Here is a 21103-nt window from a genome sequence, read left to right as displayed (position 1 = left end):
GAAGGGAAAGGAAGAACTGCTCCACAACAAAACTAAAAGATTACAGAGATTTTATTTGTCACATTTTGCCTTTCAGCACATTCCACACAGGCGCCTTCTCTCCTTCTTGAGGGAGACACAGGGAAAGCCCAGGAAGGGAGAGCAGAGATGCTGCTGCTATTTCGAGGGGGGGGGGGAGTGCATGAGACCATCCAATAAAGAAAAATCATGTCTGTTTCACCCAGCTCTCCGTACCAGGACAAGGCAGATGGACCACAAGAGAAATGCTGCACCGCTTCTACTACTTCAAGACCCACTAGAACTCTCTCCTGAGCTAAAGGCTCCCAGTTTCAGGGGGATAATCCAGTAGAATATTAACTCCCTGCTGCTCCACAAACACACTTGTTTGCTAGCATACCCAGACCCTGGGCTATCTTTATCCCTCTTAGTTCATCATTAATATCTAGACAGACTGCCCCCCTCCTCTTTGCATTCAGGGAAGCCCCCAAGCCAATGGGAAGGGAATGAAAGCCAAGAGACCAAATTAAGTTCACTTAAGAAAGATCAGTATCATTCCTTAAAGAAAGGCAAGTTTGATGCAACAGAAGCATATATCATCTGCCAGCATCTTCATCAGATGCATCCAAATACAGAATCAGAGTTGGAAGGGACCACAAGGGCCATTTAGTCTGACCTGCTGCAGATACAACTCTCACTAGTCTTTACGATGCAGCAAGGCTCTTTTTGGTTTTTGTTGCAAGACTAACACAGCTACACTCCTTGGAAATCGCAAATGAAAGAACAGTTCGTCTTTCCTGTACTATAAGCACAATTGGCCATTTACACCACAGGCAGTCCTTAAGGTGTAGCTGGTTGTGCTTTGAATGCACAACGCTATGCAGATTTCAAACCCCTACAAAATACAACTGTGTGGAAACCAAAGGAGTAGTGGTAGTCCCTACAGACTGACCAAGCTTGAGTGACAGGCTGTGTCTGCGCCTCCTTTAGAAATCCAGCTCCATCTTTGCATTAAATGTCATGTCAACTTTGTTTCTTCCTCCGCTCCACGAAATAGCCTTAATGCTCATCCTACATGTTCAGACACCTTCTGCACTTCAGGCTTGCAAGGTGACTGCAGAGGCCCTTTTTAGAAATTATATAATTTGAGATGAGACACATGGCCATAATTTCCTTACTACCCAGAACTCTATTTCATCTCAGAGGGCCGAAACATCCCTAACACAAATACAGGCCTAGCCAGGGCAAAACAAAATAGGCCCGGCAGATTCCTGGCATCTTGTGGAGCGGCTTAAAGGTGGAACAGTATCCTGTATTCTCTATTTCTATGCTGGACACAGAATGGCAACAGATTCCTGGGCATCCAAGACGCTTTCTGGAGAGCACGCTACAATGAGCACCAAGGCCTCTCTTGATGTTCTCTCCGGGCTTTGCCTTCCAGTCTCAGCAACAGCTGCCGGCTTGTAGCAGCTCTAGCGACGATCCCACACAAACACACACAAGCTGCTGTGACTGCTGAGCCCTCCCTCCGATGGTGTTCTGGACAAAGAGGTCAAGGGTTCCAAAGCCGCAGCTGTGACCCACCAAAGCCCCAGGCTTACAGGACCCGTCATGCCCCGCTAGCTCAAGGCTGCTAGGAGACCTCCCCCCTCCATGCCCCAAAGCCCTCCATGTCTACCTACCCACCCAAGAAGCTTTCCCTTAATCCTCTTCAGACCTCATACCAGCTTCATGTGCTTTAGTGTTCTGTCTGGTATGAAAAAAGAGAATAAAGCTGCAATAAAACAAAATGCACATTTAGCCAACAAAGTCTGTAGGATCCTCTTGTTAAAATAGTTTCTCTCCCCGCCCTTCCTTCCCTCCCTCCCTCCCTCCCTTCTCCGGTTTACAAAAGCTGCTAGTTAATCTGCTGCTAGCTTTACAGGTAATGTTCTATAATGTACAACTCCCTCCTCTGCCCCAGTTCCAAAGAACAAGGCTGGCTTGGTGCCCTACGCTTCAAACCCGACTCCCAGCCACGGCACCCAAGGCAACGTTGCTGCCACGCTGGTCTTCTCAATGCCGTTTCTTGCCACCTCTGCCAATGCTGTCTGAGGGAGGGAAAGGCACTCGGCATGGAGGCGCTTCACAATGGTTTACTGAGGCTACCACCGAAAGCTCCATCCTCTGCCTGGATTAGGGTTAATTGGTTGTGTGTGTGATTTGTTTGTTTTTAAAAAGCTCCAAAATAGTTCCTCTGTAGAAAATGCCCTTCTGGATTAGAAAAAAAGAAAATAAAAGAAGGAAAAATATAACATGAACTCCACTCAGGGTTCTGGTTAAGGCCAGATCTAGGTTTTCCATTCCTCTGCTGCGGCTCAACAGCCCAGGAACAAACCCAAAGAGAAGTTGTTTTGGTTTCTCAGTGACAGCTTTCTCTTCTTCTTCTTCCTCTTCTTTTGATAGCACCTGTTTTAGGGAAGCCAGTTCCAGAGAAGTGCTTAGCATAGATGAAGCCCTTGCCAGGCCAGGCCGAGCCGAGCCCACCTTCGGCTCCCAGGAGCGGCTGCTTGGCTGAAACGGTCAGAAGGGAGCTGGGCGGTGCCTTTCTCCTTCCCTCCGTCCACCCACCTGCATGGCCACTGTGCAAAGAGAAGGATTTTCCTTCTCTTGCTCTCTTTCTTTCCCTCTCTCATCCTCCTCCTATCAGAGAAGGACCTGGCCCAAGGAACACAACAAAAGGGGCGTCTGAACTTAGGTGGTCATGTTGCTTGCAGACCACCTTCCCACCAAGGCCTGAAAAGGACAGCTGAGGCAGAAATTTGGCTGGAGGGAGGAGATGGAGAGGTACCTCTTCAAGCAACCTCCTCTCTGACCCTCACAGCTGGGTCCAAACCTCATCCAATTTGGATGATGCTTTCATGGGGCAGGGTGGGTTTTTGGCCATGGATGGAGCTCGGTTCAGACTCCTATGGGGCTGACAGTCGACACCAGAAAAGACGTGGCACTTGACAGAATCACTCTCCTCCTCCCACAGCTTGCCCCATTGCTCCTAGCCGGCTTGCAGAGCAGTAGGACAGCTGCCAGGTGAGTGCTCCTTGCATTCCAGACTCTTCTTCTTCTGGGGGGTGCGGAAGCTCCAGAACCAAAAGGGCACTAAAGGAGGGGGAGAAAAAGAGACAGTGGGTGCTTAGATTGGGTGGCTTGGAAATACAAACCCAAGACACTGCTGGCCTTGGACCAGTTTCTCATTGCACCTCAACCTCTGGAGGCATGATCCCCCAGATCAGAATGGAGCCCCTTTGACCTTGCAGCCAGCAGCCGCAAATAGCTTGAGGAGATTGGAGATTCCCACACCAGGCAAATGTAGGTTAATCTGCGCCCAGCAGAGGCACCATATTAATCCACAACTGTCAGATCGTTTCTAGGCCCAGAGCCCTCGGGGATTGAGTGTTTCGTAATTACAGCTCTAGGAAGGCCAAGCCCCTCCCCCCTCTTGTTTCCACCCTCAAGCACACCATGCTACAGTGAGATCCCCTGGCTTGCTCCACGGTTCCTTGAGCTTCCTCTCTGCCCCTGGAATTCATTGCTGAGGTCCCCTCCATATGCATCCAGCTCTTTTATTTTCCATCTCAATCATTTAATTAACTAAAGAGGGATGGACAGTATGTACCCCAAGTCATCACTTACATAAGTAGTTCTCAACTTGGGGGTCCCCAGGTGTTTTGGCCCAGAAATTCTAACAGCTGGGAAACTGGATGGAATTTCTGGGAGTTGTAAGTCAAAACACCTGAGGACCCAAAGGCTGAGAACCACTGACTAACATATACATGCCTGTCAGCTCAAACAAGAGACCAATGTCACAGCACACTACTGGTTGCCTCAGTTCTGTTTCAATTGAAGACATATTCATTTCTTGTTCCCAGTGCAATTCTAGTTCTATTTTAAAAATACGCAGGCACAAATATTTGCAAAGAGCCAGCTGTCTACTCCTCCTTGGCAAAGACTGCACCCAAAGGCTTAATTGGAGAAGTCCTGGGCAAAATGGCACAGCATAGGCCTGAATGGCAGCTCCATAGAGTCATTACAAAAGTTGAGCCTGTTTCTAAATTAAACAGAACAAAAACTTCAAAGAAGCTTTGGTGAGTGTTCTGTTCCAGAGCTGGGTGTACCATGATGCCAATAAGGACTCCAAAACCCATCTGCCTAGTGGCAGAGACTCAATTCACTAATGTGGATTATTAACTTCTGAGTGTTGGTTTGAATCCCAGAAGTCAACCTGCCTATTGCTCTCCAGTACTGCTGAAGGGGGGAAGAGCAGCCCATTCTGAAAAATGCCTTCTGTGTCTCCAAAGCAGAGGAAGATCTTGAAAAACTTGAGCATAACCCCTAGTGAGGAAGAATGTTTAAAAGTGACTGGCCAACTAGCTACATTTGGCTATGCAGAAGCAAATGAAATATCTCCTGGAAAAACCAAGTAGCACTTGTATGCACCTCACTGCTGTGTTTCTTTTGACTGAGTGGGGGATCTATTCAGAGACAAGCTGACCCCGGGACAGCTTTTGGCATTTAGCAGCATCTCTGCTGGTTCCCCTTCACCTACCTTTGTCATTCCGAAGTTAACTGGGTACCCAAGTGTGGCTGGAGGCCTGCGATGTGCTGGGGTAGCTGGGAGCAGATGGAATGGGTTCAAAATTGAAGTCCAGTCCTTCTCCATCCATGAGATCGGTGCTGATGATGTAATCCACGTCACATTCGAGGTTCTCCATGTACATGTCAACGTCCAAGTCATTGGGCAGCCTGTCCTGGTTGCTGCCAAAAGGGACAAATGTAGCAGAAGGAAGAGAGAGCTGAGTGCCCAACTGAGCCACCTGCCCAGAGCCCCCTGCCTTCAAGGTTGACAAGCTGGCCACATTCGGAGGAGTGGCTGCCATGGTGAAGGGGGAGGGCAAAGTTGTAGCATTTGCCGACTCCAGATGTTGCTGTTGCTGCTCCAAAGACTTTCTGAGAGGGTTAGCCAGACCCATCTTGGATTTAGAGGACTGCTCTCCCAGAAGCAGAAAGGTGTGGCTGCTCAGCCTGTTTCCACTCTGTGGCAGGATGGGATCCACCTGTGTCATCATCACATCGCTGGGTGGTGGAGAGTTGGATGTCAGGAGAGCCTCCAGGGTCTGTGGGCCTGAGAAGTGACCAGCAGAGCCATGCAGAGGGACATCAATGGGACCAAAGAGGGAGCTACTGAAGGGCGAGGCCTGTGTGGCTGAGTTCTGGGCCCGCAAAGGGAAGCTGGTGCTCCTCTGGGCCAGGCTACTGGAAGCCGGCTGCTGGCCTGGCAATAGGGATGAGCTGGGTGACATCAGGTTCAGGCCGTCAATGAGTTCTAGCTCCTCTGTCACCGTGGGAGGGACGTTGTTGGAGGCACTGGAGTAGACCAGGGAAGGCAATATCTCTTCATCGGCCAGGTCATCCTGCTCGGTCAGGATGGGAGAGAGCCGCACACTGATGTTGCTGGCATTGGAGCTGGTCCGAGGGCGGATGCTGGTCCACACGTCAGAGTCCTCATTGCTGCGGGAAGAAGGGCTGCCGGGCCACTTGGGTGGGTACTGGGAGCCTGGGCTGTCAGCAGTAGGCTCCGGGGCCACCTGCATGGTTGCCGCCTTCTTCTTAGAGGCTTTGCCTCGGACTTTGGCCAGTTTGCTGCTGTTGTCCATAGAGGCCGCTCTCCTCCGTGGAGCCTTCCCACTCTTACCCCCTTCTGGATTGAGCATCCACCAAGAGCTCTTCCCAGTGGCCTCATTGTGCACTTTCATGAACTTACTGTGCAGGGAGAGGTTGTGTCGGATGGAATTCTGGGAGAGAAAAAGGGAGAAGAGTTAAGAGTCGTACTTGTACGTCAGTACTATCATTCTTCACTGCAGGGGCACTATGGTGACACAAAAATATATTTAATCAGAGAAACTGATTAAGATGCTAGCAAATTTGTGCAAAGGTGCAGATTAGAAAAGAATAAGCCATGATAGATGTCTGAGCAGTTATCTCAGATACTGATGCAACATAAAAGCCACCTCCCTTTCTAAAATAAAGCACCACTGATTAAGGCAGCCAGGGAGATCTGGTGAACTTCCATCTAGGTTAAATGTGGGGGAAATGTGGTTCATAGATCGCATACTGCTCCCTCAATCCCATTTATATGCCCCAAGTTCTTTCAGTTAAGAAATCAAGCATTTCCTGTAAAGAAACTCACTCCAAAACACAGATTCCTGCTCCCCCTAAGCCCTCCCCAAAGGACAAATAATCAGCTAAAACCCAAACAAGCGGTAACACCACATATGTTCTGGCTATGGGGGAAAACTGTGCTGTAACCACATAGGAGAGCCATGGGCCAACAAAAAGAGTCTCCATTCTGGCCCCAATGTCTCCCAGATTTAAGTAGTGCAGGTGCTTGAACTGTTATTGACCTGACACTCTACTCAAGGAATGGCATAGGTCTCAAATATGCCAGGAATCAATCTAGTCTGCTGTTTTTTTTTTTCATTTGTACATCTTCATATTCATCACTCTTCCCTTTGCAGATGTCTTCTCTTTCTTTTCTGCTTGAACTGCACATATAAGGCCTGCATAGCCTTTCTACACCCAGTCTGTTAGCACTGGCTCCTAGCGATCTAGGGAGCTGAGTATCCATTCCTATCACCCCTTCATGCCTCTTTGCTGCCCGCATCTCACTTTAGGCTGGTCATGGTGCAGATGTTGAATGGTGCATTGATCAGCATCAAACCTTATTCCAGGTACTGAGTAATAATGGGAGCTGCAGGGACATTGTTTTCAAGTCAAGCATGATAGACAAATCTCCCAGTGCACAGTACTTTTCCACCCAAGTGAAAACTGAACAGAAGACAATGGAGAAATATTAGCACCCTTTGGACTGTGACTTTGTCACTCTTCAAGCATCAGTGGCCCTGCTTCACCCCCCAGAAATGCTGAACGGGCTTCTAAACGGGGCCAGTTCAGCATTTCTGAACCCTATATTAACCAGATCATTGACTGTAAATGATTGCATAGCTAGTGCTATCAATTGACCAATGAACCCAACAGGGTCCATATAACCAGAAGTATATGGAACATATGTTAGGGGTTCTTTGTGCTTTTCCTGCATGGCAGAGGTGGGACTAGATGGCCCATGTGGTCTCTTTCAGCTCCATGATTCTATCCCACAGTGCTGTTGTACCAGCTTGGAATCCTTTAGCTTCCACAGATCTCCCCTGCAGTGACTTCAAGAGGGAAAAGGAAACAAGCCATATCCCATCCATGGCTACTCTCAACTTGGAATGGGACACTTATGTTCCTCTCTCAGTGGTTTGCAAGCTGTGAGCTGCTGTGCAATCCTGCTCCGCAGGAGTCAGCCAACCAGCTGGCCAGCAATATCGCCCCCCCCCCCCTCCGCAATCCTTCCTTCCCAAAGGGATCACTGCTGCCTCATTGCATAACCACAAGACCTCAGAGTTACTTGAAACCAAGAAGTTCGGAACAACATGTTAACTTCCTAGGAATAGTAGTAGAGTTTTGTTTCTGGGTAACAAGCCTGGTCAGCCAGAACCACAGCATGCGAAGGTTTGCGTCAAGCAATGTCCTTGGCCCAGCAGCAGAATAGTTCTGGAATTGCAGGAGGAAGCCATCCGGCCTTGGCTTCTCTCGAGAAACTTCTTAAGGCTTTTTCAAGCCTTTTGGAATTCAAAACAGACAGGGAAAGAGAAGGAGAAAATCAGAGTGTGCAGGACTATGGAAGCCCATGATGATTTAAAGAAATGGAGAACGCAGACTTGTGCCTGATGACTAAATCTCACACAGAAGGCCTCAGATTCCTTCCACATTGATGGCCCAAACTTCAATCCCTGGCATTTATATATAGGAAAGAATCCCACCTGAAGTCTCAGAGAAGTGCTGCTATCCGTCAGAATCAACAACGCTGGGCCAGAGGGACCAAGCATCTCATTCCGAATGAGACAGCTTCTTTTGCTCTATGCAAGACCACTATCTCAACCTGAATCATTGGCTGCCAGGAGTCCTTTCCAAGCCCTACTTGGAGGGGATGTCAGTATTTGAGCTCAGGAGCTTTAAAAATACAAAAAAGCATGTTCTACTGCTGCATTACACTGCATCTCCATACAGAAATGTGTTCCAGGCTGCCCATGACTGAGATATAGCCATCTTGGCAAGACTATTCACACATCATATCAAAGTAAAATACATGAATCAGATTCTCTTTAAAAAATACTAGGTTCAAGATCTGCTGGTCTCCAACCACCAATGCAGGATGGGAAACGTGTGGCCCTTGAGATACAGTGGGAGAACAATTTCTTTCATGCCTCACATTTGTTAAGTTTGGCCAAGTTTGATGAGAATTGTAGTCCAACCAGCTTTCCAGGGCTCTGTTTCTCCAGTGGCTACACAGGAGCAAGCAGCCTTGGAAAACCAACTTGGCAACAGGACAAACAAGTCAAAAGCTTGGAGCCACGTGGCGACACTCAGCCATTTTCAAGGACACAATATTTAATGTAAATTGAGGGTTTACAGGCCCACAATTATTGAGCTGGTTGGCCAACACCTGCTTTCCCTAAGAATCCCTTGCTTCAAACTGCTTTCAACAGCAGTTTTGGCCACACACAAGCCAAGACAGAGATCATGAACAAAATCACACACACACCAAGAGGAAGAACTTTTTGTGCCAAGGATGTGAGTGAGGAACACTTCTCATGACTAACCTAAATCTATAGCCCAATCCCGCCACCAGAGCCCCAAAGCACAACATGGGCAAGGCCGCTAAATTTTCCACTTGTCATTTTTCTTTCCTTAAAAGAATAATTTAGTTAAAAAGCATTCTTATCTGTTTAACCTCTAGCTGCCTAAGGCTAGCCCAAATGTCTGAAAAGCACTGTGGTTCAGGTTCATGTTTCACAGAGGCCTTCTGGACTGTGTCACTGGGCAGCTACCTTAAATGCCTCTATGCACACTGTTTGCTATCTGAACCCACTCCACATGTGCTTCATGAAGCCACTTACAGCGAGGCCAATGCCATTCCAATCACATACTGCTATAAGGCAGAGAGAATAGACAGCTTTTAAACATATAGAGCTCAAGTCATTGGGGGTTTTATAGGGCTCTTATCAGTGATTTCTGTTTGCTTTGCAGTTGCTATGGCTGTAGACCCCATTTCATATGGGCTCAGTTTACATATCAGGAAGCACAATCAATCGGAAGGGCTGAATCAAATTAGCATTTCCATTCCATGAAATCAATGGGATTTCCATATGTTCTGACTCACCATTTGGCAACTGACTCCATGGATCTCTTCTAACTGGGACAACCAAATGGATTTAGGGCAACATGTACTCTCCAGAATGGTGTCGAATTTGAAAGTTGGAGACTTAATGTCTGGATGCCTTGGCAGCTAAATTTAGCCAGTTTGAAACAAGGGCACAGAACTGCAGCAACACAAAAGAAAATACAAGCCACTGAGTGGAACATAAGAACTTTCCATCTACATCCATGAAGAAATTAAAAGATCCAACCAGAAACACTTCTAAGGTTGCTGTGTGAGAGGACATGCGAGAGTACAGCCCATTAGGTACTGAACTGAGTTTGGAAAATAGCCTCATTTCACATGTTTTCCCTGTTTGTTAAATTTTAGAATATGCTTAACAGACAAAGTAAGGGGAAGCTGAGCAGGTTTTAAAGAAATCTCATGGTATGTGGGTAACCCTCATCAGGAATATATATGCCATGGTATAATAAGGACACTTTCACTTCATTATTAACACATACAAATACACTGTATACTTGTTCTTCTCTTCCCTGAATATACACTGCCCTGGAAGCCTATGGGTCTAGGAAATGTTATTTTGATAGCACCAGCTGACTGGCTGCCTCTCCCAGAGAAGTTCTGGGAGTGTGGTGGTGCCCATTGGGCCTCGCTCAAACACTCCAAGGATTTGGCAGCATGCTCGGGGCAAGCTGTCCTCACCAGGATAGACAGGAAATGATGTTTTTGTTTTTTATTAAAGCCTGATGTGCCAGATGCTCAGACTTTCCTAAGAGCAATGAAAGACGCCTCCTGTATCGAATTGCAAAGCTCTGCCTGATGTGGGCCAAGGAAGATGCCTGGCCTCGCCATAGGAAGTTGGACGAGAGTCAAAAGGAGAAAAGGATCCAGCCCCTGCCTTTGAATGCAATGCCAGAAAAGAAAGCTATGGGAAGCAAAGCAGGACAGCGGAGGGACGATGAGCATGGCTTTATAACACATTTGAAAGGCACCCGGCAGTGAAACAAAATTACACAGAGCAGAAAGGGAACAGGAGCAGAAAGAGTAAGTAACAAGTGAGGAGAAATAGGTAGGGATGAGAAGTCCTAGAGGGAAAGAAAATATCTCCCCTCAGTGGTACAACAGTATCTCCTTTGAAATGTACAGTAGAGTCTCACTTATCCAACATAAACAGGCCAGCAGAACATTGGATAAGCGAATATGTTGGATAATAAGGAGGGGTTAAGGAAAAGCCTATTAAACATCAAATTAGGTTATGATTTTACAAACTAAGCACCAAAACATCATGTTATACAACAAATTTGAGAGAAAAAGTAGTTCGATACGCAGTAATGTTACGTAGTAATTACTGTATTTGTGAATTTAGCACCAAAACATCACAATGTATTGAAAACATTGACTACAAAAACATTGATGACTAAAAGGCAGACTGTGTTGGATAATCCAGAACGTTGGATAAGCAAGTGTTGGATAAGTGAGACTCTACTGTATGTAGAAATTCATGTTCAGTTCATCTACCATGATTTACCTCAGTACAACAGCCCAGACAATGATGGGTAACTGAAGATATATGTATACAATATGGAACATTTTCTATGGAAAAACAAAGTACTCTGTTTCTCTGGCATTAAGGCCTTCAGAAGACCTTTTCTTTAGTATCTCCACCTTCAGAAATATGCTCCTAAACTACAGATTCCCTTTCCGAGAGAAAGTTAGTCTGATCTTTGTTGGTCTTCTGCCCAGCAAAGACCTTACCATTCAATCACAACATATAGAACTAAGTTTAAATAGGTGAAGTGGACTTCTAAATAGTGTTTTACAGTCTTTTATTGCATGCATTAAATGTGTATGTTTCCATTTATAACCTGCCGTCTTTTACTGAGACGGTTTACTGTACTCGAGGCCAGTAAAGTTGGCCACTTTGGGGAAAAAGAGAAGTGTGATAAGTAAAATATTAAATCCAGCCATTACCCAAATCTGCCTCCAATCTGAGATGAAGCACACAGATTATCTTACTAGTTAGAGCTGGCACAGAATCATGTATGTCATGCCAGTTTTAACATGAGCTAAACCAAAGACTTGCCTTAGATGGAGTTCTAGGTAAAAGAAGGTCAGAGAACCTACATTTGCCAGCTAGTAGCTGGAAGAAATGCACCACCTGGCAACTTTAAGCTCCTGCCTCATCCGCAGCTGCAGGACAACTCCTTCACATGCTCCCTTCAGGGGAAACAGTTTATTTCATGAACTGGCAGCCACCACAGCAAAGTCTTCCAGGTTGTCCAAAGAGCAGGCAGTACTCACAGTGTGCAAGAAGGGAGTGGGAAAGGGCTGCCTGAGACTCTGATCCCAAGGGCCTCCGGGGTGGGGCATGTTTGTCCTGTTCTCCTTCAGTTTAGCACACCTTGTTTTCAATCTATAGCCTTTGCTCAGGAGCAGGCAACACCTCCCTGGAAAGACGTTTTCCATGCATTCCCTAGGAAGGGTACTCAGAGGTGTTGCTTGAACATGACTGTGCCAGCTGGGCAACAGTGCTCATGTTCTCTCTCTTTGCAACTTTTGCCATCATGTTTTTGCCGCAGGTCATCCCAGAGGTGCTGGCCAACTTAACATCCCATTCCCCTGCTTTCCAAAAGCAGAACCATTTGTTGTGTTCTCCCTGATCATTGGCACTAAACCTCATGCCAAGCTGGAACATGCTCTGGAGAGATTCCAGCATGACTCGGATATCAACAACAAACCTTAGCAGGGCTGTAAGAATCTGAGAATCCAATAAGCAATCCAATGGATCTCATTCTCCCTGTCAGTATTTGCAGTTATTTCTTCTACAGCCCCCCCCCCCCCAGCAGCCTAAAACTAATTTAGAGAACTAGGAAACCCCCTGGAGCTATAATAGAAGAGGACAGGATGTCTCAATTCAATCCAAGACACCGCTGTGCGTCTTCCAGTGAGAAATCATAATCACTATCACCATCACCATCGAGAAGGCTAGAAACAAGCCCAAATGCTCAGGAATTGTTTAAATAAATCAAGCGGGGAAAGGCCAACTTATATAAAGTTTATCCAGAAACAATGGGGGAACTGTAAATACTAAAGTACTTTTCTTTACAAGCCAATTAGAGTGTTATTTCCATTGTTTTATTCTTACAAGCAGCTCTTACAGCTCTTCATTGAATTGTGTAGACTTTGTATGCTTTCCTTTTTTTACCAAATGTCTAGAAAATATTTCCACGCAAGGTCTTATATAAACAGCGTCCCAGATGTTGGCAGTTTAGGAATGGGGCACTTTGGATAGTCTTTCAGGGATGCAGGCCTCCGTGGCCTATAAACCTTATACCTTTAGGGTGCTTTCCTATTTTTACTGAGCAGTGCCCAGTCGCACCACCAAAAAAAAATATAGCAGACAAAAGAAGTGTATTTTTATGACATAAAAAGGAAATACTTATGTTTTCCTGGAAGAATGTAAATTATCCACATGTCAGATCTGAGCAAATCAATTCTACATTTTACCCAATATAACCTCCACTGACTCATTGGATGTGACAGAGGATATTAACCTTTGGACAAATGTGGTTATGACCAGATTACATAATATTACTTTAGGTAGAATGAGAGTTTTTGAAAACTGGTTTATTTGTTTTTAAGAAATCTGTTTACATTTACTATGTATCCATAGTACAAGTGCTGCTTCAGAGCTTTTGACATGACACCACACTTCCTCCTGCATCTCCACATTTAATACATCTTTGTATACAGCCCTGGGCTACTAGGTGCTGCATGAAAACGAGTGAATGTATTAGTGGTGCAGAAACATCCTCCACATCTGCATAAGGATACACCTCTGTATCTTCATTCCCAGTCCAGTAAAATTATAATTTCAATTTCAGAGTCCTCCAAGAGTTAATGAGTGAAGTTTTGGCTCACAAAGGTTCAAATTCTACCAAAGATTTTAATCTTGATAATGTTGCACACTTCAAGAAGTGTTATTTTCTGTCATTGTGTGACTATGATTCTATCTACAGCACTTTCATTCTAATGTTTTGTCAGTCCATTTGGAATTTCTCCCAAAGTAACATCTTCCTATTGGACCTTCAGTTGCTTTCCTTTCCCAGAGGCTTTGAACCTCAATTTGCAACCTCAGCCCTTCTCCATGTTGAAAAAAAAAGTTAATTTCTCCCAATATTACATTCTTATGGAGAAAGGGGACTGATCAAAACTGAAGAGGGCTACATAAAATGGTAGTAGCCCATCAGTTACCAGACTGGAGTTTCTGAAGTAGGACATTTTTAAACAAATCCCTGAAACCTCAGAATAACTAGAAGGCAATAATAAACAAACCAAAGGGGCCCTATCTGAACATTGTCCACACTCTGAAGGAGCCTTTTAAAAATCAAAATATCCCCCTAAACCCTCACGATTGATTAGAAAAGAAGGCAAGTAGTTATGCTAGACTGAGAGGCAGAATACAGTAAATTGTATAGACACTTTCAGTAATTGTCAAAGATGACAACCCAAGCATTTTTTTACCGTTTTAAGCACAAGCTCTTAAAGGTGGATAATTCATGCATGTGCTGTTGCTATTCTGGGATTTGGGAGAGGCTCAAGGGGAGGGGAACGGCTCTCTCATCCGAAGCCTCAAAAGGAGCCAACTCCCTGTACGAGTGCCATTCCACATTTTTAGAACAAAACAAGTCTCATATTGGTGAGAAAGAGTCTTCTTTCTCAATGCCTTTTCAGCCTTACTAAGCTTCCTCAGAGCAAGACACTCATGTCCTCTCACTCTGCCTTGAGCTCCCTTTCTGAAGGAAGGCTTGTGTGAGACAGGAATGCCGGCTATGAACGAGTTATTCATACGAAGCATTAGTGCAGCTGGGTGACAAAGAACTGTAGTCCAGTATTGAAAACTTTTTCGAGGGACACTGGGTCTTGCACAGTAGCCTGGCTGAGAATGCTAGCCTGGTCATGCCTTTCCAAGAAACCACTGAGAACATTTACAAAGGGGGCAGGGAGTAGCCTTTCTTGGAAGTACCGAAACAAAGTGAACCAAAGGGTCAAGCTCAAAGGGAGGGGCCACAAGGAAGAGTGGAGTCTGGAGAGAAATCTTTATTACCTCTCTGCCACTCCAACTCCAATACTTTGTTCATTTCCATCTTCAGGTAATATCCAAGACACAGAAGGTCCAGAAAAATTGGCATGCTGATTCAAACAGAGTACAATACGTCATTCAAAGGAAATTTGTGGGACAAAACAGAGTAATGGTCCAGTTTCTTACTGCTACTCTAAACACCTCTACTACTAATGTTACATTCACAGAAATCATCTTCCAGTGAAGAAAAAGTGTCCCAAAGTTTCAAGAGATATCTAAATCCCCAGGAGAAAACTGTTCACTACTCCTTATTATTATTATTATTATTATTATTATTATTATTATTATTATTATTATCAGTAATATTATTATTGTTTATACCCTACTTTCTCTCTCCAAAAAAGGGACGCAAAGCGGTTCCGTCCCTGATTTCTGGCAAAAGCAGCAAAAGAATGGCCAAGACCAGCATTGCTAACAGCTGCACATGGGGTGATCTATTGCAAACTGGTTTGTCCTGGGAATTTAGTTGCCAGGTGGCTATCTGGGACATCGCAAGGTAATCAGGGCAGTGAGGTGACAGAAGGAAAAGGAGGTTGAACCAATCCCAGTCTTCTATACAAAGACATGCCCTGGAGTAGTCCACAGCACATGCGAAAGAAGCCAGTCTTGAAATCCGGGGCAAAAGCCTGAGCAAGAGTAAGACCTAGCAACACTGGTCCCTTCTCACAAACAAGATTCAAAGCCAATACTGAGCAGTCCAGAGGGGCAGAACTGGGGACCCACAATCCTGTATATGTTATTGAACTCTAGTCCTCATCAGCCCCTGCCAGTTGCACCAAGTCAACCTAAAAAAGGTGCAGTGGGCATATCTTCTGTTTCTCTTGCCCTCAAACATCCTGCACCCACCGATTAATCCAGTCCTGTTCTCCTGGAACCGTTGCTCCCATTGCTGCCTGCAAATCCAGTCTTGGTCCATATGTTCATGCTGCACTCCTAATAATCCAGCTTTTGGCTTCTGGGACCTCTGCTCCCACTAAACTTTCAAAAATCCAGCTTTGAATTTCTGAACCAATTCCTCCCATGGCATTACTGATTAATCCAGTCCTGAACCCCTAAACCCTTTGCACCCATTGCAACCTGAAAATCCAGCAGTGGCCTATATGTTCCCACTGCATTGTTGATAATCTCGCCTTGGACTTCTGGAGCCTTTGCTCTCTTTGCACCATTGGCAATCCATGTCCTGTCAAGCTTCAGAATCTGGAGCCCTTGGTCCCACTGTAGACTGCAAAATCAGCCCTGATCCATATGTTCATGTTGCACTACTGATAATACAGTCCTGGGCTCCTGCAGCCTTTTCTCCCACTGCACCCTTGAATTTCTGAACCATTTACTCCATTGATCACATAATTGATTAAGACAGCCCTGAATACCAGATTCATTCTTCCCATTGCAACTTGAAAATCCCATATGTTCCTGCTACATTATTGGAAATTCACCCTTGACTTCCTGAAACCTTAGTTTGGACAGCACCCTTTTGAACCTAGCCTTAAATTTCTGAACCATTTTCTCCCACTGCACCTTTGACGAATCCAGTCCCCAAACCCTGAAACCCTTTCTCCTATTTCAACCTAAGACTATCATATATTTATTCCTGTTGCAACCTCAAGAATCCACTCCTGACTTCTCACAGCCTTTGCTCCACTGAACCATTTACTTGCTTGGCATCACTGATTAATCCAACCCTGAATCCCCGAAGTCTCTCCTCCCATTGCAATCTGAGAAATCCCATATGTTCCTGCTGCAATCCCGATATATAACTCACCCCTAACTTCACACAGCCTTTGCTTCCTTTGTACCCTTGAAAAGTCATCGCTACTCCACTTGCTCCAAGGGCATAATTAATCCATTGTTGAACTATTTACGCCCATAGCATCATTGATTAATCCAGCCCTGAATCCCTTGCTCCCATTGCAACCTGCAAAGCTAGCCTTGGCCCATATGTTCCAGTTGCACTTTTGATAATTCAGCCCTGGGCTCCTGGAGCCTTTAATTTCTGAACTATTTGTTCACGTAGTATCTTTGATGAATCCAGCCCCCGAACCCCTAACACCTTTGCTACCACTGAAACCTGAGAATCTACCCGTGGCCCATATGTTCCTGTTGCAATCTGGACAACTCACCCTTGAGTCCCAAAAGCCTTTGCTCTTCTTCTAATCTTGAATTTCTGAACTATTTATTCCCACAGCGTCACTGATGAATCTAACCCTGATCCCAAAGACTCTATTCCCATTTCAACTTGAGAATCCCATATGTCCTTGCTGCAATTCAGGTCACCCAGCCCTGGCTCCCTGTAGCCTTTGCTTTCACTGAACCATTGAATTTCTGAACCATATTCTCCCATGACATCAGTGATAAATCCAGCCCTGAATCCCTGAAGCCTTTGCAGCCTGTGAATCCTATATAATAACAATGATTAATACATATTTTGGTGCCTCAAATGTTAGCCATGTTTCTGGGTATATCTGACCTGCAGATTTTAAAAATGGCAACAGTTTCCCCCTGTCACCTCTAGTTTTTGAGATACAGATGGCATCTACAGATGCCATCTGCTTACCCACAGAAAACTAAGAAACTAGAACCGATGCTGTCTATTTGATGCAATTTAGTCCTGGAGGACCAAAGGTTGGGAACCACTGCACTAGAGCATCCATCCACTTTCAATCCTGTGGCTGCTTCCTGCAGAATTTAGGACTTTCTAGCTTAGTGGAGGCCCAGGACTTCCCTTGCTGAATATTTTAAAGGCGTCTCCCTAAACTACAAACTTCCGAATTACAAACGACTCCTTGTTAAGGACGGGACTGAGACAACAGAAAGTGAGAGAAATCTACACCTCAGAAGAGAAATCCACTCATGGAAGAGTTATTATGCTATGAAACAAAATTTGGAAAAAAGTTTGCTCCTGGTTTGAAAGTGTTTTTTCTTGTTTAATTGTGCGGTCCTTACTTTGAAAGTAATTGTTCTACTTCAGAAACTTCGCTTTTGTGGCTGCCCCAAACTAGGGTGAATTGGTTGAGACTCAATGAGATATTCACTGAAAAACTATAGCAAAATGTGCTGCAGGATGTCCTGCAAAAACAAAGTTTTGGAGCTTAATGAACTTCTCCCATGTTTCTATGATAGAACCAATTAGGAAATGACATTTATAACCCAGGAACAAAAATCATGTTACATAGTGATAATTATCAGGAGGGAAGGAGGTCTCCACTGAAGCTTTTTCTCCAATCCTTGTTTCTACAACAAGCCAAATTTTCCAAAATCCAGTTATCACAGGGACAGAAAGTGAGGTGAAATCTTCTAAACTGGTTCAGACAGCAAAAGGAGCATTACAGGGTTGTTCACCCTGCCCTATACTATCAGTTCACAGTTCCCTTTGCTATCCAAAGCTTATATATATATATATATACACACACACACACACACACACACACACCTATCTATCTATCTCGGTGGTGCCCCCCCTCCCAGCTTTGGAACACCCTCCCCAGGGAGATCAGGCAGGCCCCCACGCTGTCCTCCTTCCGGAGGGATTTGGGTGTTTAAACAAGCCTTTAAGAATGTCTAGTCCCAATTATCCGCAATTAATGGCACTGCACTTTCATCCCATGCCCTTGTTCCTTAGCTACAATTTGCACTATCCCATTCCCTTGTTCTTAGTTACAGTTTGGTCACGTTTTACGGCAGTTGTCACCATAGGTTATTGGGTGTTGTTCTGAGTTTAAATTGTTGTTTTATATGCTATTGGTTTTACTCTTTTGTATTGTACTCTGTGTTTATTCTATGTTGTTTTAGGCACTTTGTGTCATATGTAAGCCGCCCTGAGTCCCTTCAGTGAGATGGAGGTGGGGTACAAAAATAAAGTAGTAGTAGTAGTTGTTGTTGTTATTATATGGCTGGAATTACACTGAAATAATACACCTGTTCCGACTTACAAACAAATCCAGCTTAAAAACAAACCTATAGAAGCTATCTTGTTTGTAACTTAGGGACGGCATATACCTCAATCATATCTGTGGCTGGATGGCCCTCTGTCAGGAGGGATTGGGTGATGCCTTTCTGCCAGGAAGAAGAGGGCTGGACTGGATGGCATTTGGGGGGTCCAAATCTATGACTCTATCTATCTATCTATAGCATGCATGGGCAACTTCAGTGTTTTGGATTTCAGCTCCCACAATTCCTAACAGCCTTGTTTGCCCATGCCTGATCTACAGCCAGGCCTGGGCAAACTTCAGCCCTCCAGGTTTTGGACTTCAACTTGCACAATTCCTAACAGCCTACTGGTGCATGCCTGATCTATACTGACAGCAAAACAAACACCACTACTCTATCCAAAATATGTAAGTATATTTGTGTGTGTGTGTCTGTGTGTATTTCAGGCCTGGGCAAACTTTATCCCTCCAGGTATTGGACTTCAATTCCCACAATTCCTAACAGCCTATCGGACCATGCCTGATCTATACAAGCAGCAAAACATACACAACTACTCTATCCAAAGTGTGTGTGTATCAGGCATGGGCAAACTTCAGCCCTCCAGGTGTTTTGGACTCCAACTCCCACAATTCCTAACAATCTCAGGCACATTCCTTAAGCAGATGAAGGTGTTAGGAAATGTGGGAGTTGGAGTCCAAAACACCTGGAGGGCCGAAGCTGGCCCATGCCTGATATATATGATTCGAATTACACTTTTAAAAAAGTCCCTGTTCCAACTAACATACAAATCCAACTTAAGAACAAACCTACAGGGCCTCTCTCTCGTTCGTAACTTTGAAGCGGTGTCAACCCGCGTCAATCCCGCAGCGTAGACCAGTCCTTCTCACCTTCCAGCCGGCGGAGCTGTTGCTGTCGCCCTTGTCGCGGAAGTAGGGCACGGAGCGGACCATCCACTCGTAGATCTGGGCCAGGGTCAGGCGCTTCTCCGGGGCGCTCTCGATGGCCTGGCTGATGAGGTCGGCGTACGATTGGCTGCCCCACGCGTTGCGACGCGCCCCGCCACTGCTGCTGTTCCCGGTGCTCTTGCGGGGCGCGGGCCCCACGCCTCCTCCTCCTCCACCACCACCACCGCCGCCTCCAATTCCCGCCGCCGCTGCGACTCCAGGCTCCTCGGGGCTGCCTAGGCCGCTCCCTGCTCCGCCGCCAGGCTCTGCCTCAGGCCCAGCCGCCGCTTCGGGCCTCGGCAGTGGCCAAGTGCAGGAGCGCGGCCGGCTTTGAGGGGGAAACTCCGGGTCCAAAGCGGGCGGAGTCGTCGGCGGCGGCGAGGAGCTGTTCCGCGCCGCCTCCGCCATCTTGGCGCCGCTTTCTCCCTCAGCGACGCATCACTGAGAGAACCTAAAAATAAATGGTACGGTCCAAAGACCCTCAAGATGACGAAACCGAGCTCTCTTTTCTTTCTCCACCTCCGAGGTACTGTCCGGGCCTACTTCCGCCTTTCCTGGCTCTCCAGAAGAGCGCTTAGGCCTCTCCCTCACTGCCAGCCAACTCAGCCGCCTGCCTCAGCGGGGCTCTGTTTACCAGAGACGTCGGGGAATTGCGCATGCGCATCGCCTGGCCTCCATTGAACTTATTTGACTGCGCGTGCGCGTTCAGGGAAAGGCGGAGTCTCTCGGCCCCGGCAGTCCCAAACTTAGGAACAAGAGAGGAACTGCGCGTGCGCGTACTTGGGAGACGGCACCTTCTGGCCACTATTGGGACCCACTGGGATGGACTGCGCGTGCGCGGTCTGAGAAAGGCGGAGCCTGTCGACCTCGGCGGTACAGGCTACGGGACAAAAGAGGAACTGCGTCTGCGCATCCTTTGGAGGAGGAGCCTCTTGGTATTTACCACAGGCTTTTCGGGGTCAAGCTTTTCGGGAACTGCGCATGCGCTTTACTGGAGGGCGGCATCTCTTGGCCTCGGCGGTATTCTGAGACGGGGGATATGCGCATGCGCGTTCTGGCTGTTCCTCTCTCTAACCACTTCGCCCCACGCGCACCTTCCATTTCTTTTGGTTCAGGGCGCCACCCCCCGTCATCTTTGAGCTGTTGCTGTTTTGTCCGGATTAACGCCTTCCTCATCCATTTAATACAGTTAATGCATTAAATCTACATACATTTGCATTTTGAGTCGTATTTTTAAATTTTAAGACTGCATTGGAGAGGAGAAGGACAAATAATATATAATTTCCCCTCGTTTTATTAGGCTCCTGGCTTTTACCCTGTAGGTTTAGGAGCTTTCCAAGGTGCTGAACCTATTTGGGGGGTCAGATCTCAGCACCTTGGGGGCAGCTACACTGAGGACTATTGGAGACTAGACAATATATCTGTGGAACGTCCAGGGGGGAAGAAAGAACTCTCGTCAGCTAACACCTCCAAACAAAGGATCCCCCCAGGCAGGAAGCAACCAGGTCTTGAAGCTGCAAGGCTATTCAATGCTAATCAAGGTGATTAATTGCAACATACACACTTGCCTCAGGCAGACAAGAGTTCTTTCTCCCACCCTGTGAGGGGAAGTCATAGGGAGGATGGAGCAAGCTTGTTTTCTGCTGCCTTGGAGACTAGGACGCAGAATGGCTTTAAACTACAGGAAAGGAGATTCCACGTGAATATTAGGAAGAACTTCCACACTGCGAGAGAGAGCTGTTCGGCATTGGAACTCTCTGCCCCGGAGTGTGATGGAAGCTCCTACTTTGGAGGCTT

At 46.2% G+C, this 21103-nt stretch overlaps 1 protein-coding gene across 1 annotated transcript; it reads right to left on the bottom strand.

The window, feature by feature from the left end:
• Nucleotides 1-33: 33 nt before the first annotated feature.
• foxo4 (forkhead box O4) lies at nt 34-19970 on the bottom strand. Its single transcript, XM_016998276.2, has 3 exons — nt 19250-19970; nt 4580-5825; nt 34-3132 (listed from the first exon to the last, which is right to left on the bottom strand). Exons 1-2 carry the CDS (start codon nt 19712-19714, stop codon nt 4596-4598), a joined length of 1695 nt encoding a protein of 564 aa, XP_016853765.2. The 5' UTR covers nt 19715-19970; the 3' UTR covers nt 34-3132; nt 4580-4595.
• Between the last annotated feature and the right edge of the window lie 1133 nt (nt 19971-21103).

The sequence above is a fragment of the Anolis carolinensis genome, unplaced genomic scaffold, assembly GCF_035594765.1.
Source record: "Anolis carolinensis isolate JA03-04 unplaced genomic scaffold, rAnoCar3.1.pri scaffold_12, whole genome shotgun sequence".
NCBI classification, from domain to species: domain Eukaryota; kingdom Metazoa; phylum Chordata; class Lepidosauria; order Squamata; family Dactyloidae; genus Anolis; species Anolis carolinensis.
The sequence above is the reverse complement of the archived record's forward strand: the minus strand, read 5'-3'. Positions and strand labels throughout refer to the sequence as shown.

Bases quoted from the DNA above. Each gene is read 5' to 3' on its own strand.
- foxo4 (XM_016998276.2), bottom strand. From the start codon at position 19,714: ATGGCGGAGGCGGCGCGGAACAGCTCCTCGCCGCCGCCGACGACTCCG. The intron at 5,826-19,249 runs GTGAGAAGGACT...TTTCTCTCCCAG, and splicing joins ACAGCTCCGCCGGCTGGAAG to AATTCCATCCGACACAACCT.